We start from the raw sequence: 14,188 nt of genomic DNA on the forward strand, positions 1-14,188 counted from the left end.
ACGTTACAAAAGAAGCGGAAGTGGATCTTGTAACCATCATGGCCGCCTCCGTAGCAGCTTGAGGCAACGTGATAAATTGATGTGAATGATGCGTAATTTTTGGTTCAGCTATGTAAGCGACTTTAATAGCTTGCCATTTTAAAAATGTGTATTTAAGGAGCATTTTCATCCACCGGACTTGTATTTTAAAAGGTAAGGCTACCCAAGCGGTGATATAGTTGAAAATGTAAACGTGCGAGTGGGCTAACGTAACTCTGCTTCTTTGAGCACGTTGGCTCACGTCTTGTAGTTTTGTTTTCAAATTTGTATTGTAATGGTGGATTCAAGAGCGGTATTCCTGTACAGCCCTGCTGTAATATTCGAAGAAGTTATAAAACATGTTATTGTGCAACAAGATTTTAACCGACCTTTCTTAGCTGTGTTTTTAGGTTGTTAGAATGTATTGCTACCACTTTCATATAAATGTCAAGTGTTTGGTACCAGTTTTAAATATGCCCGGTGACAAACCACCAGGTTTCCTGATCTTGCTGCTTAACATAACATTTGAACCCCCCCACCCCCCCTATGTCTACTTTACCAGGTACAATATTTTGTGACAAAAAGGAATCTCACACACACAGAAATGGCTTCATTTAAACCTACAAAAATTCCAGTTTACCCTAAACTTGGTGAGAAAGTCACACAGGACACGTTGTATTGGAAAAACTACAAGGTGAGTGTCTCCAGGTCTGTTAAATATATGTGGTAATGTAAGGAGTTATTCTCCATATTTATGTACATTTGATTCTCAGTTGTGATACTGTATTAACGTTTTTCCTCAAAACAGGCTCCAGTCCAGATAAAAGAATTTGGATCAGTGACAAACATCGACTTCTCTCCTGTGACCCCACACAACTTCGCTGTAACAGCATTTACACGAGTATGAAGGCTTGTGTTATCCACTTACAATTTTATGATACCATGCGTCTCGCATTTATTTGCATGTTTCTATTTTCCCCTCTCCCTCTTAGATCCACATTTATGGCCCATTCTCCCAGGAGCCAGTGAAATCGTTCACACGATTTAAAGACACAGCATATTGCGGGAGGTTCCGTTCAGATGGTCAGCTCCTCGTGGCAGGATGTGAGGATTCAGTTGTGCGACTGTTTGATGTTAGCGGCAAAGTGGCGCTCAGGAAATTCACAGGACACACAAAGTAGGAAATAGACATCTTTTTTTAAATTATTTTCAGAAGCGTAGTGATGAATTCTTGAGTGATCTATCGACTGAATTGAATGTTGATCTGAAGTGTCTGACAATATTTACAAATGTACAAGCTTGATACCTCTTGTTCATGACCATGTACAGAGATGTCTTATCCTCTTGTTATTTAAATCCGCTCAGGGCTGTACACGTGACAGACTTCACCTCGGATCGGTACCAGATCGTCACCGGGTCGGACGACTACACCTGCCGGCTTTGGGACATCCCCAATGCAACAGAGCTCACAACCTACCAAGAACACACAGATTACATTCGCTGTGGCGTTACCAGTAAACTCAACAGAGATCTATTCATTACGGGTAATTAAATTGTAATGACGTGACAGCTAATACAGCATGAGGACAAATGCAAAATGTGACTTTTGTTTTTTCACCCTCTTAAGGATCATATGATCACACACTTAAACTGTTTGATGCCAGAGTTGACAAGTCTGTAATGACTATGGATCATGGCCAGCCAGTGGAAAGTGTGCTTCTGTACCCTTCTGAGGGACTTCTTGTCTCAGCAGGTATGTAATAGTTGTTGTCTCAAACGCAATAGAACTGTAATGGTAGATTAATTGTAATTAATTAATTGTAGATGAATGATTTTGCCCATTCATTTTCAAATTGTTTTTCATCTGATATGAAAAGCAGCCAAATCACGCTTATGTGCTTCCAAGCCGCAACTATTTTGCCGAGGTGGCCTTGGCTCACCTATGTAATTCCGTGACAGAGCTCGAGGATAAGCTGATGGCGATATTCTTTGACATAAGACATGGATCAGATGACCCATGTAGTTAGATTGTTTATTTTATGGAAATTGTTGGCCCGTGTTAACATGCATGATTTGATCAAGGGACATTTATCCCAAGAGGAAACGCTCATTTTCACAATATTGGTAAAGAAAAAAAAATACGTATGGAAGCCTCAGTCAAGGCTTGTACTGTTATTCACTTTTCAACTTTATAACCGTAATTGTGTCTGGCATTTCCAGGGGGGCGGTATGTCAAAGTGTGGGATATGCTGAAATGCGGCCAACCCCTGGTGTCACTGAGGAACCATCACAAAACTGTCACCTGTGTGTGTCTTAGCAGCAGTGGCCAAAGGTTGCTGTCAGCCTCCCTGGACAGGTACATCATCTACAACTTGCGCATGACACAGTAATGCTATTAAACCTGTTGGAATTGGGATTTTATTTATTTGACTTTTTTGTGCAATCTTTGTTTGGTGTTTGTTTGTCTGTTCAGGCATGTGAAGGTGTATAACACAACCACCTACAAAGTGGTGCACAACTTTGACTACCCTACCTCTATTCTCAGTTTGGCTTTGGCTGTAAGGAAATGAAAACAATGCTTTATCTTTAATTTACACTTGTATAACTAATCAGTTTAAATGCAGCGGTAATCTTTTTTTTTCCTTACTACAGCCAGACGATCAGACTATTGCTGTCGGTATGACCAACGGTATCCTGAGCATCAAACACAGAAAACCCCCTGAGGAGTCAACTGAACCGTCGGGTCAAAACAGGCGGCGACCCACATATCGTGTGTTTGTAAAAGGAAAGAACTACGTCCCTGAACATGTAAGCGTTATTGACATCGTTGCCCCTTTGTCCCTATTTGTGGCTATTTAATTATAGAAGCAATAAGTACAGTAAATTGTTTAAAAACATGGGTCAGATGCAAGGGCAATGTGATTAATATGAAAACTGTTTTGATTGCTCTCGTCTTGTCTCCTAATCAGTGGGTTGGTCTGTCTCCACAGGATGATTATCTTGTCAGTAAGCCTGTGAAAGAGCATCTGGCACAGTATGACAAACAGCTGAAGAAATTCAATGTTTCCAAGGCTTTTGATATAGCTCTAAAGGTATTTTCAAATCTATGTCCTTCAGCTCACCATCAGCCTGTATTTGATCGCAAAACGTAAAAATTAATGAATAAAATGTTTGTTTGGGTTGCAGTATTGGACGAGACACAGAAAGCCGGAGATTCCAGTCGCTGTTATAAAGGAGTTGGATCGAAGAGGAACTTTGAAAAACGCTTTAGCGGGACGGGATGAACAGCAAGTCTCTCAGCTACTCAACTTTTTAATAGGGTGAGACTTTAATATCGTGTGGTATGTTAAAAATCAATATTTATCTGATTAATAAATATGAATGATTGGTAGAATACTCTTTTTTTAAAACTGTGATAGCTACAGCCCTACATACAATAATATTGTATTCATACTAATAATGATTTTTTTTTTTAACTATCATTAAGAATGCTCTTATATTCTTATGTAAAGAAGTGTCTGTTTATCAGGGTCGTTGTGAACAGAGAACCATATGTCAAAAAAGTCCCTATAAATAGTTAATGAGGAATGTTCACCTTTTTCTTAATCTTATCCAGGAACCTGGTTGACCCCAGGTTCTCCCCCGTCCTCGTCGTAGCGGCCGAGATGATCCTGGATATTTATCAGTCGGTCGTCGGCCAATCGCCCATCGTGGACCGCCAGCTTTTGCGTCTCCAGGATCTGTTGGAGAGGGAAATCGACTACCAGCAAGACCTCCTGCAAGTGCTGGGTATGTTGGACACTGTGTTCGCTTCCCGCATCCCGAGGAAGGAGGTGCCGTGCCCAGGTGTGGACAGATCCAACGGCCTGGCCGAGGGGGAGGCAAGTACCCCGCGACCTCAGCTCCCGGCCACCTGATGTAGTGTAGGATGGAATGCAACCCTGGTTACAAGTTGGGTTAAAACATCCCATCGGCCTCAACTTGCCTCGTGTGAAAGGCAGCACATAGATCCATCAGATAATATCCGTTTGGTCCATGTTTCAGGAACCCCTTTAAATGCTCACATTTAATAAAATGTGTATTCATGAGGATTTTTAAAGGAATCAAGGTGTTATTTGTATTAAAAGTCTTTTAATTATACTTCGATTGTTAATGTATGGGTGTGCATTTGCCAATGGCTGTATGATGTTTTCATATTGTATACATCAACATGTTTATTAAAAAGATATGAATAAAGTTTTGTAATATTGGAACTCGTTCGGCATCGGTATGATCTGCACGCAGTGATGAACATATTTTAAAAGCGGCTTGCGCACATTCTCCCATCCTGATTTCTGACACATCCATGAAATGTGTAACCTGAGAATATTTGCACAACCACTAAATAGGCATGATTCGGTGAAGTCTAAAAGTAGCCCTAATTTCCGGATTGTAGAGTTTTTTTTTTTCATGAGACATGAATTCCATAGAGATACATATGTTGAAGGTCACGATTCGATACCGATTAGTCCCGATACGAATTAAGAATTGAATATTGCTATTTTTTTTAAACTCAAATCAGTAAACTTGTACATGTGCACTGTAAGATTTGTATGAAAATGTATTTATTCATCTGAAAATTCAGACTTATAACTGAGCCACTGCATTTAACAAACAGGTTGCAGTCTGTTTCATGTCACAGCACTGAAATAAAATATTAAGGCTTAATGTTATGTTAATGTAAAGACGTTTTGTTGAATAGTCCCATAAAAAAAAATCATGTTTAAAAATCGATTCGGCCGCATATCGAATCGATTCGAGAATTGCGCGCTGTAATATCGCGATATATTGCCGAATCAATTTTTTCTAACACCCCTAATACTGTAGATAACAGTTAATATGTAAAGGCTGCACACCCTTGTTCAAATACCAGAGTTTTGTTATATAAATACTGTAGATGAGAGAAATTAAATACAGGTGTCACCTTGGTTTCAGCATCAGCAGACCGTAACTAAATATCCCTTAAGTATGTTGGAAAGTGTACAAGAATCCCTCTATAAGTTAAAAAACATTCTTGAACGATTTCACACATGATACCTGCAATACCAGCGTTTTGCTGTAGAGGTCACTGCTATCCCAAAAATATCTAACTTTGACTAGAGTCGTGTCAATCTCTGCGGTTGCTCAGAGAAAATGAGGTTGCCCACCGGTGTGTTAGCGTCACTCATGGTCACTCCCCCTTTAAATAGCAGCCACGCCGAATAAATTTAGCCATTTACACCACAGTTACAAGAAGAATGGAACCAAGGCAAGCTTGCTTGTTTCTGTGAACTGTCGGTGTTCTTCTTTGCGATATTCTGGTCTCGCGCCCGTAAAGGTAAGTACACTATTAATATGAATATTTGTTTAGTATTATTTATTTTTCATTCAAGATAACTGCTTAGTTTTGTTTAGTTTTGTTGGGTAAACGAAAGTTTTCATAAAACGAGACAACTTATACAGTATATATTATTGATACTGTTAAGAATAAAAGTGCTAAATATGCTAATAGTAAGCCCACTGACAATAGTTGCTGCAAAAAAACAGCATTTCATGTAGTTTTGGTCTTATTGCATTATTCGCTGTGCTGTAAAAGTGAAAACGAATTCAATTGTGCAAAGATAGCAAAGCTCCTCAATCTGACTAAAAACAGATCCCTTGCAGCACTGACATTCAATAGATTTTCCCAGTAGAGACACACACACAATGCAGTTGACTATTGTGCATGCTTATCAAATTAGGTCTAGAACACCATGTACATTTGGGTATAAAGTCTGATAATTAAGATGATCCACTTACTTTCATTAAAAGATAATCCAGTCTCGCGATAAAACCTCTAACAGATAATGGTAATCCGTTCAAGAGCTGAGGAGGCAGTCCTAAAATCAGATAACCATTATAAAGTATCCCTTGTTCTCAAATGCCTATTTATTTAACTGCCATTTTCTTCCAACAGGTGCAGCAAAGATGGAGCTGAGCAGAAGAAAAGTGCCCCTTTATGTGAGTATGTGCTCTAGTTTGCAGTCTTGATGTTAAGACTGTTGAATTTGTATATTAAAATGGGAAAACAAAATAAAACCCAGGGACTATAGCCAGAGGTGGGCGTCGATCAGACCATCAGCAAACTCTGGATAAGCCTGATAACGATCCTGTTGATTGGAATCAGCTTGTGTTGGAAGTGAGAACCCTCCAAAACCTGCAGGACTCAGGCCCTTGAGGACCGAGATTGCCCACCTCTGGACTATACTACTGTATAAGAACTACGTACATTACTCTCAAGTGCAGGTCATGAAATAATGTCACACGTCATTTGAGTAGTAGTAGTTTATGAATAAATTGAAGGATCCTGTCTTTCTTCACAAAGGTCGTTGAGGTTGAAGTATTTTTATGCTGTGATCGTGTTGGGGCCTTCATCCGTCTTTCAGTGAGTCACATAGGTCTTATGAATCGTACTAGTTTAGTTGGAAAAATAACCATCAGTCAGTGCCACAATGAATAGAAACCTCCTGGCATTGTGTTTATATAACTGGCAAATCAGTAACCAATACTAACCATGATTCATTCACAGACTTGTTTTTTATTTGTAGTTTAATTACTCACAGTTAGAAAGGAACTTTTATTTGGCGTGCATTTGATACATTTTTATTCTGTTAAATATTTACATCTATGTGTTCAGGGTAAATATTTTTTTGCCTTCAGTTTGTTTGTTTTACAGTCCATTGAATCGTTTTAATGTTTGTTCATGTTGCTTTCTTTGTCACAATGAAATCAGCACACTGCAATGGTACACAAATAAATGGCACACCCTATTTGTAACACTGACGGATTTGCTGCTTGTTTTCCCATGAGTCGGATCTTTGCTACAATGTCACCATGAAAGGTGGAGAATTGGGAAATATTTTTTTTTTAGTTATTGTAGTATACCACATTACTTTTGAATTGAACAGATGCCTGATGCAACAGAACATCATCGACGGAACACATATCACTCTGCTATGCTGCCGGCCTTGAATTTGTTTGGATTTTGAAACAATTAAGGAAATGCTGGATAGGGAATTACAGTGGTACCTTGACTTACAAGTGACCCAACTAATTAGTAAAACAAACAAACACACATTTTTGCTTTGACTTGCGTGCAAACATTTGAGATCGGAGATCGGAGCAAAAAAAGAGGCTAAGTGCTCGCTTCAAGCTGTTTATTGTCCTCATTGAATTTTACTGTCAAACTAAACATACATTGTGTATTAAAAAAACAAAATAACTTTCCTTTACAAAAGTCTTCTTGCTTAATGCTATGCTATCACAATGCAAAACGCCATAAACGGGCTCACAAGATTAGCATTAATGTAATGGATATTTGATATTTGCTCAATTGGTTGAACTGAAGTCTCACAGGATTTGCAACGTCTAACATGTTATTTATGACAATGGCCTCTCTTTTGGAATAATTGTCGCACAAAATAAAGGGCAACATAGTGCAGGGGTGGCCAAGTTCGGTCCTCGAGAGCCACTATCCAGCCTGTTTTCCATGCCTTCCTCCTTCAGCGCAGCTGATTCTAATGATCAGCTCATCAGCAAGCTTTGCAGAAGCCTGACAACGATCCTGATCATGAATCAGGTGTGTTAGTGGAGAGAAACATGGAAAACAGGCTGGATAGTGGCTCTCGAGGACCGAACTTGGCCACCCCTGACATAGTGGGTTAGCAGCCGGTTACTAGTACCTCACAGTTCTGACGTTCACAATCCTTCCTGTTGGGAGAGTGTATGCTCTCCAAAATGCATCTGGGTTAGCCTCCAGCTCACCGATGATAACGACAAGTGCTAATACAAATTCACAGTGGTGGCCTTTCTATTTGTGCAAAGGTGATGTAGTGTGTTTGAATTCATGTAAAGAAGCGAATGAACACATTAATCATGTTGCATCCAATATTACATGGGCATGTGTATCCAGATTAAAAAATGACAACAAAAACGTGTCTCCATTTATCTGAGTAGAAATTTGGCTCATTTCTCATTTCATCGCTTCCTTTTTTTGCCATGCAGTACCAAAGCATGGAAAAATATGAACACGAGAACGAGAATGGGAGACAACTGGAAATACTTAGTGAATCCCACGCTCTCTTACCACACAATGTTAATATTCCATGTACACAGTCTTTCAAGGTCATCCTTATAATTGGTGCTTTTGGCTCGCTTACTAGCCTACATCTCATTTTCTGCTACCTCATTCACTTGATAGGTTTCCCAGACTAATTCACACACTATCTTGCACGATTGATGCCACAACTCAATGTGAGCCCCCAGTCGGATGCAAAAGAACAGCTCAGGATGCTATTAAGTTCCTCAGAGATATCAGATCATTGGTACTTTTTCCTATTAGTGTCCATTATCTAATTCTCCGCTTGTAAACATCTCCGTAATGTCTTTCATACCTTTTTTATTTGTATTGTATTATTTGGAGACAATTTTAGAATGGAAGTTGCTCTTTTAGAAATGAATTATTAATACATGTAGAGTACATGTTGATGCTGCTCAGCCCCGATACGTAGCCGCTGCTGGTCCCAAGCTCAAGCAGATCTTGTACATATTTGTCAATCCTCATGTTATTAAGTCCCTACTTGTACTTTTTTTCTCTCGCAATTGTACTTGTTTTGATGTACTGCAGTTAAACAATAGCCCACATTTCAAAGAACTCAAACCCAGCTCAAGGCCTCCTAATTGTAGATTTACAGTCTAATGAGAGCAGATATATTGTTACATACACAATTGACATTTTTAGGCTCCGATCAGTCTATGTCTCTGCGCTATGGTTCTGCTCTAATTCACGTTCGTCTTCCTCAGATCAGGCGTCCAAAGTGTTCTGGCCTGTTAGGATCAGTGCAGGTCTTTGTGGCAGACGCTAAAGAGGCATTCCTGTTTTTATTGAGGGGAACTTTTATTGTACCCTCAAGAGAAAATCTGATGACAGATTTAGTGTTCCACTGAAATATTTACAAATCTACACTAGAATAATAACTTTTTTTTTTTACTTTTTTTTTTTTAAATCTGTTTTATATGAACCCAAGTTTTATACATATAAATCCTTCTAATTCACGTTGTCGTCTTTCAACTGTTTTTATCTCAGGGCCAGGCCAAAGTGTTTGCATTACTGGAGGGTTTGGATTCCATGCAGGAAGATGCCGAAGTCTTCATTGTTCTGGAAGGATCCACACTGGTCCATGTCGCCAGGGCTCAGAGCGACGTCATGCTGTGCTTCATAGTGCCTGGTAAAAGTCCAAAAGAGTTTTGTGACGCTGATTGACTTCCAAGTTGTTTCTAATTTGGAAACTGTGAGTGAATAGAGTGAATTTGTTGCTAGCTAACACAAAATGCGGCCAGCACTGCACTGCAGTGGTTTGTTTTTAAAGTACCGTTACAGTTCAATTATGAAATAATATGTTAGCTGGGGCGTAAGTAAAGTTGCCAGCATCATAAAACCTTTATTAACTGCAGCAGCACTGTTTTAAGTAACATTTTAACTAGGGGTGTCAAAATTAGTGCATTCATTTTGAGTTAATTTTAAGTTCTTTTAATGCCACTAATTCTATTAATGACCGCCCCTTACTTGGTAAGCCTGTATTGGGGGAATTCCAGTCGCAACACAGCACACACGTCCACGTCAAAATTAGCAGTAATAAAATTAATAATAATGCATATATTTGTGGGGACTGGGGTCAAGTTGTATTTGGCAATGTTTATGTGCAGAATTTCACAAGTTACTTCATGTTAAAGATTAAATAGCTTTTAATATGAAAAGAAAAATGCACTGAGCTGTCACCATCTTACAAATGAAATTGTGCCATCTAGTGGCAGAAAAATGACTTCAACACAAATTAATATCACACTTTTAACTCGAGTTTATGCATTATTATGAAATTACTGTATCATGACTAAAAGTGCAGCCATATTTCAATGTAACATTTTGTCCCCACTTTTATGTTAAAATGAGTATAAAAATTGTGATTTATCGTGAGTTAACTATTGAAACAATGTGATTAATTACGATAAAAAAATTGAATCGCCTGACACCCTTAATTTTAACATTCCTAACCAAAACATTGAGAGAAAAAAAATATTTGTGAGAGGTTATAGCTCTCCAATTTGGCTGTTTTAGGAAACTAGTGTTGTTATTGTAAGTGGTGCACATCAGCGGTGTGAGCTTTGAATTGACCTAAAAAAATAGCTGGAACAACCTTGAAATTCTAATTAAAATTAATTATTCATCCAGCCCTATGTCACATAAAATGGAGTGGCCTGGCAACAGTTGGTTGGCAAACTCTGGTTCTTCTCACACTTATCAATAGCCAGTTTCAGCTTCATGGTATTATTTACATTATATAAATATCTGCTATGCCGTTAATCATTTTAGTCAAGAAGACCTCCAGTATTTTCCATTTCCATCAATAATGTACACCATTCCTCTTTGTTCTCTGTGAGGTCTTTACAAAACACGCAAAATTTGTATGAAAAACACCCTTGTATGCCTATTAATCTTAAATCACGCAAGATTTGCTAATGACTCGCATTGTGTCGCACATAAAAATGAACTCCCAAATTTTGCCTGACATGACAGATTTTTCTCCGAATTGCACACCTTTTGTGTAATGGACGTTAGAGGTTCCACTGCATGTGTTCCTAAAAGTAAAACAAAACATCTTTAAATATGGAGCTTCCTGCTCCAGAAAATTGGTGTTTTCTATTCTGTCTGTGATATCGCCATGAACTCTATATCACCATTCTAATCATGTACTGTATATGTGGACACATGTACAGACAAATACACACACACACACACACGCAAGCGCACACACTCACAAAATCTGTGACTTGACGTCTGGAAATGCACAGAATCTTATCAACTTCCTCGCAGGACGGAAACGGCTCCACAAACAATATGTCAACATTACTGCGCCCCAGCACTGTTTGACACAGACGGCAAACGGTCACAGGCCAGCGTTCCCGCTAGGAAAGCTTCTCTGTGAATGCACCAAAGTGGCTAAAGACAAAAGGTTCCTGCCTTTGTTGAGAAAGTAAATCATCATTATCACAGTTTTCCAGAAGGAAATATGCAAGCACAGTAGCCATTATCAGTCAGTAAAGATGCTTTGATGAAATGTTTAAGGAAGCTTAGAAGCTCTGTGATTGCTGTGAATATTTTTTTATTTACACATTTTTTGGGTTCACTGGTTACTTCCTAAGGGACCACGGATGCAGTACACAATGAACACATTAGTGACATACAGAGGAAATAATGTACAGATTTTTAACTCATTCACTCACAGCCATTTTCACTGAAGCAACCTCCTTCGCACCTGGCTGTTTTACTGGATTTTGACTGATTTTGCAAGGTCCACAGAATATTCTGTTCTATTGCTATAAAAACATGGAACCTACCAAAAGGAAGATTAGAGTCTCTTCTTTCATCCAAAAAAAAATCTGTTTCCATTTTGCAGCAATTAGCATTAGGATATAGCTAAGTTTCATCATTATGCACAAACCTGTTGGAAACACTGGGGAAAAAGAGCTTGCTGCAACATGGGCCTGGCTGTTCTCTTATACTCTGCCGCCACCTGCTGGCCGTTTTTTGTAATAACTACCATTGCTTTAAATGACCTCTTCATGTCAGAAGCTGCATCAAAGCCTTCTGTATGCTCTAGCACAGGAGTGGCCAAGTTCGGTCCTCAAGAGCCACTATCCAGCTTGTTTTTCATGTCTCTCTCCAGTAACACACCTGATTCGTGATCAGGATCGTTATCAGGCTTCTGCAAATCTCGCTGATGAGCTGATCATTAGATTCAGCTGCGCTAAAGGAGGGAGACATAGAAAACAGGCTGGATAGTGGCTCTCGAGGACCGAACTTGGCCACCCCTGCTCTAGCATAAAAAAAACATTAAAAAAAACAAACAAAACCTTATTATTAAGTTTTTGGGAGTGCAGGACAAAGTATTAAATTATTTGTGTGTGTGTGTGTGTTTAGGACATAACCATGCTGAGGTGGTCTCTGTGCAAGCCTACTTGAGCTCCGAAAGCACACCTCTCACATGGGTGGGTGGCGCAATGCTGGAATATGTCCAAGACGATGCACAGGTATGAAACCTACAGCATTGTGTAAAAAATCTTAGGCCACCCCAATTGTTGTTTTATAATGAACCCATTTCACAGCATTTATTTTGAGACTCGTAAATAATGAAATCTACAGTAAGCAGGTTACACAATAAATACAAAAACAATTTTAATAAAATGTTGTAGCGGGACGGTGCATAAGCTTAGGAAGAACACAAATATTGGTGATGGATAAAAAGGCTGATGCAGCAATAACAAAAAATGTCAGTCACTATGATACCAATGATACTGTCCATTTATAATTGCAACTACCATCTGTTTGTCATTTTCCACGAACCAGGAAGTAGCCCGTTAGCTGATATACAAGGGCACAAATAAACACGGGTCTTTTCACTTTTATTAACATTTCAGCCTTGATTGAGGTCTGCGCTCTACTTAGTGGCATTGTAGTTATACTGTAAATGAGCATTATTGCCTTGCTAATAAAAACAAATCCAATGTAGGCATAAAAGGTTCCCACAGTACTATACTGTGTATATAAATTTTGATATATTTTTTTGTAAACTATTTTTATACTGTTATTTCATCATATTAAGGAAACATACTAAAATGTTATCTGCATAAAAGGAATGATTTATATCAGGTTATGGGATAAAAAATAATTGGTAATATTCTATTAGGATCTGGCAGAGCACCTGGTCACCCACGGACATAGTTTGAGCTCTCTGGATCACAAAGAGCTGAGCAGCCTCTTCAACCTGGGCCAGCAGAGCTCCCGCTGGGCTATGGATCGACATGTAGCCCTCGCCATGGCTAACCTGGATATTCCTCCAAATTGGAACGTCCTGGGGAGTCCCAGTACAGATGGTGAGAGTACAATACAGTAGTCACCTACATCAAACGCTCAGATGAAATTCATGTTTCATTTTTTTTAACTCTGTGTTTGCTGTTAAAGCATTTGTGCATTTATTTGGTGTGCTATTTTGTCTTAATCAGAATTAGGTTTAGGAGTACAGTACTGATGTGTCTGGTAAGGTTACTATATGCTATGCAAAGGTGGCAAATCCAGGTCCAGAAAGTAAAAACCCCTGCTACAGTTTAGCTTTAGCCCTTATCGCTAATTGTTTCAGTTGTCATGCTAGCCAACTAGCTCCCTAGCTAGCTCCTCCTGTGCTCGTTTAGTTGCTAGGGAGCTAGCTAGCTAGCACCAGGGGCTAAAGCCAAACTGTGGCAGGATTTTTACTTCCTGGACCAGGATTTGCTATCTCTGATGCTATATATATTAGACAGTGGATATACAAAGTCTACATACACCTTTTCAAATGTCAGATTTTTATGATATAAATCATTGAAAGACTTTTCCAACATTAATGTGCCATGAAAGCAGTCCTCAGGTGTAGAAAATATGTCACATCAGTGTGACATACCAATAACTGGATATTCTACTAAAATGGATGAAAGGACAAAAAGAAAACTGGTCAGGGATTCTGTTATGATGCGCAGAGTGCTGTAATGTAAACACAAAGTGCCTAATTATGCAACCAGTTTAATTTATGCTTTTTTTTCTCCTTTTTTTTTTTTTTTACAGTTAATTGGTGACATCAATTAAGTTATGGTTTCATTTAAAAATATATATATATCAGGGGTGTGTAGACTTTTTTTTGGTATGCACTTGAATGTGTGTGCATGCTAATATATGAATCTAGAACCTTCCTTTGCAAGAACGTCCTTGCAAAGGTGAACTCTTCAACTCTGTTACCTTGCATTAATTCCATGCACTTTCTCCGCCATAATTAGCATTTTCCAGTGCTTGCTCGGCGAACTGAAATCGGAAGTGATCATGCTCACATGTGCGCTTCTGTTGAATTCATCATAGCTAATTAGGCAGCCTCTAATGTGGTTAATAGAGCCGTTCCATCTGGACATTGCCTGAGGCGGAGCTCCATCCATTTGTGTGTGGCTTGTGCACTGACCACCATGTTTCCTAGATGCCACCGTCTGTTCATAGGAACTAAATTGTGGTTTACACCCACCTACTGTACATAGAGAA

At 39.0% G+C, this 14,188-nt stretch overlaps 2 protein-coding genes and 1 long non-coding RNA gene across 3 annotated transcripts in view; 2 read left to right on the plus strand and 1 right to left on the minus strand.

Annotated features, from left to right (window-relative positions):
- Positions 1-25: 25 nt before the first annotated feature.
- On the plus strand, positions 26-4,271 carry utp15 (UTP15 small subunit processome component). The gene is made up of 12 exons (XM_077560899.1): positions 26-192; positions 581-712; positions 827-919; positions 1,011-1,195; positions 1,384-1,562; positions 1,646-1,771; positions 2,239-2,374; positions 2,492-2,576; positions 2,671-2,826; positions 3,009-3,110; positions 3,205-3,338; positions 3,635-4,271. The coding sequence occupies exons 2-12, from the start codon at positions 623-625 to the stop codon at positions 3,933-3,935; spliced, it is 1,587 nt and encodes a 528-aa protein (XP_077417025.1). The 5' UTR covers positions 26-192; positions 581-622; the 3' UTR covers positions 3,936-4,271.
- LOC144048680 (uncharacterized) lies at positions 1,197-6,179 on the minus strand. Its single transcript, XR_013293400.1, has 3 exons — positions 5,836-6,179; positions 3,614-3,931; positions 1,197-1,491 (listed from the first exon to the last, which is right to left on the minus strand). It is a non-coding gene; the product is annotated as an uncharacterized LOC144048680 (long non-coding RNA).
- LOC144048676 (rho guanine nucleotide exchange factor 28-like) overlaps positions 5,212-14,188 on the plus strand; it is a 51,768-nt gene continuing 42,791 nt past the window's right edge. The window contains 5 exon segments of the mRNA XM_077560898.1: positions 5,212-5,374; positions 5,993-6,036; positions 9,161-9,302; positions 12,053-12,162; positions 12,819-13,005. Of these exon segments, the coding sequence (XP_077417024.1) occupies positions 6,004-6,036; positions 9,161-9,302; positions 12,053-12,162; positions 12,819-13,005 (472 nt within the window). The 5' untranslated portion in view covers positions 5,212-5,374; positions 5,993-6,003.

The sequence above is a fragment of the Vanacampus margaritifer genome, chromosome 3, assembly GCF_051991255.1.
Source record: "Vanacampus margaritifer isolate UIUO_Vmar chromosome 3, RoL_Vmar_1.0, whole genome shotgun sequence".
Lineage (NCBI taxonomy): Eukaryota > Metazoa > Chordata > Actinopteri > Syngnathiformes > Syngnathidae > Vanacampus > Vanacampus margaritifer.

What these genes read in the sequence shown, in the direction of transcription:
- utp15 (XM_077560899.1), top strand. Translation starts at nt 623, where the DNA reads ATGGCTTCATTTAAACCTACAAAAATTCCAGTTTACCCTAAACTTGGT. An exon ending in GGGACTTCTTGTCTCAGCAG is followed by an intron (nt 1,772 to 2,238) that starts GTATGTAATAGT and finishes TGGCATTTCCAG; the next exon opens with GGGGGCGGTATGTCAAAGTG. An exon ending in CTTTTGATATAGCTCTAAAG is followed by an intron (nt 3,111 to 3,204) that starts GTATTTTCAAAT and finishes TTTGGGTTGCAG; the next exon opens with TATTGGACGAGACACAGAAA.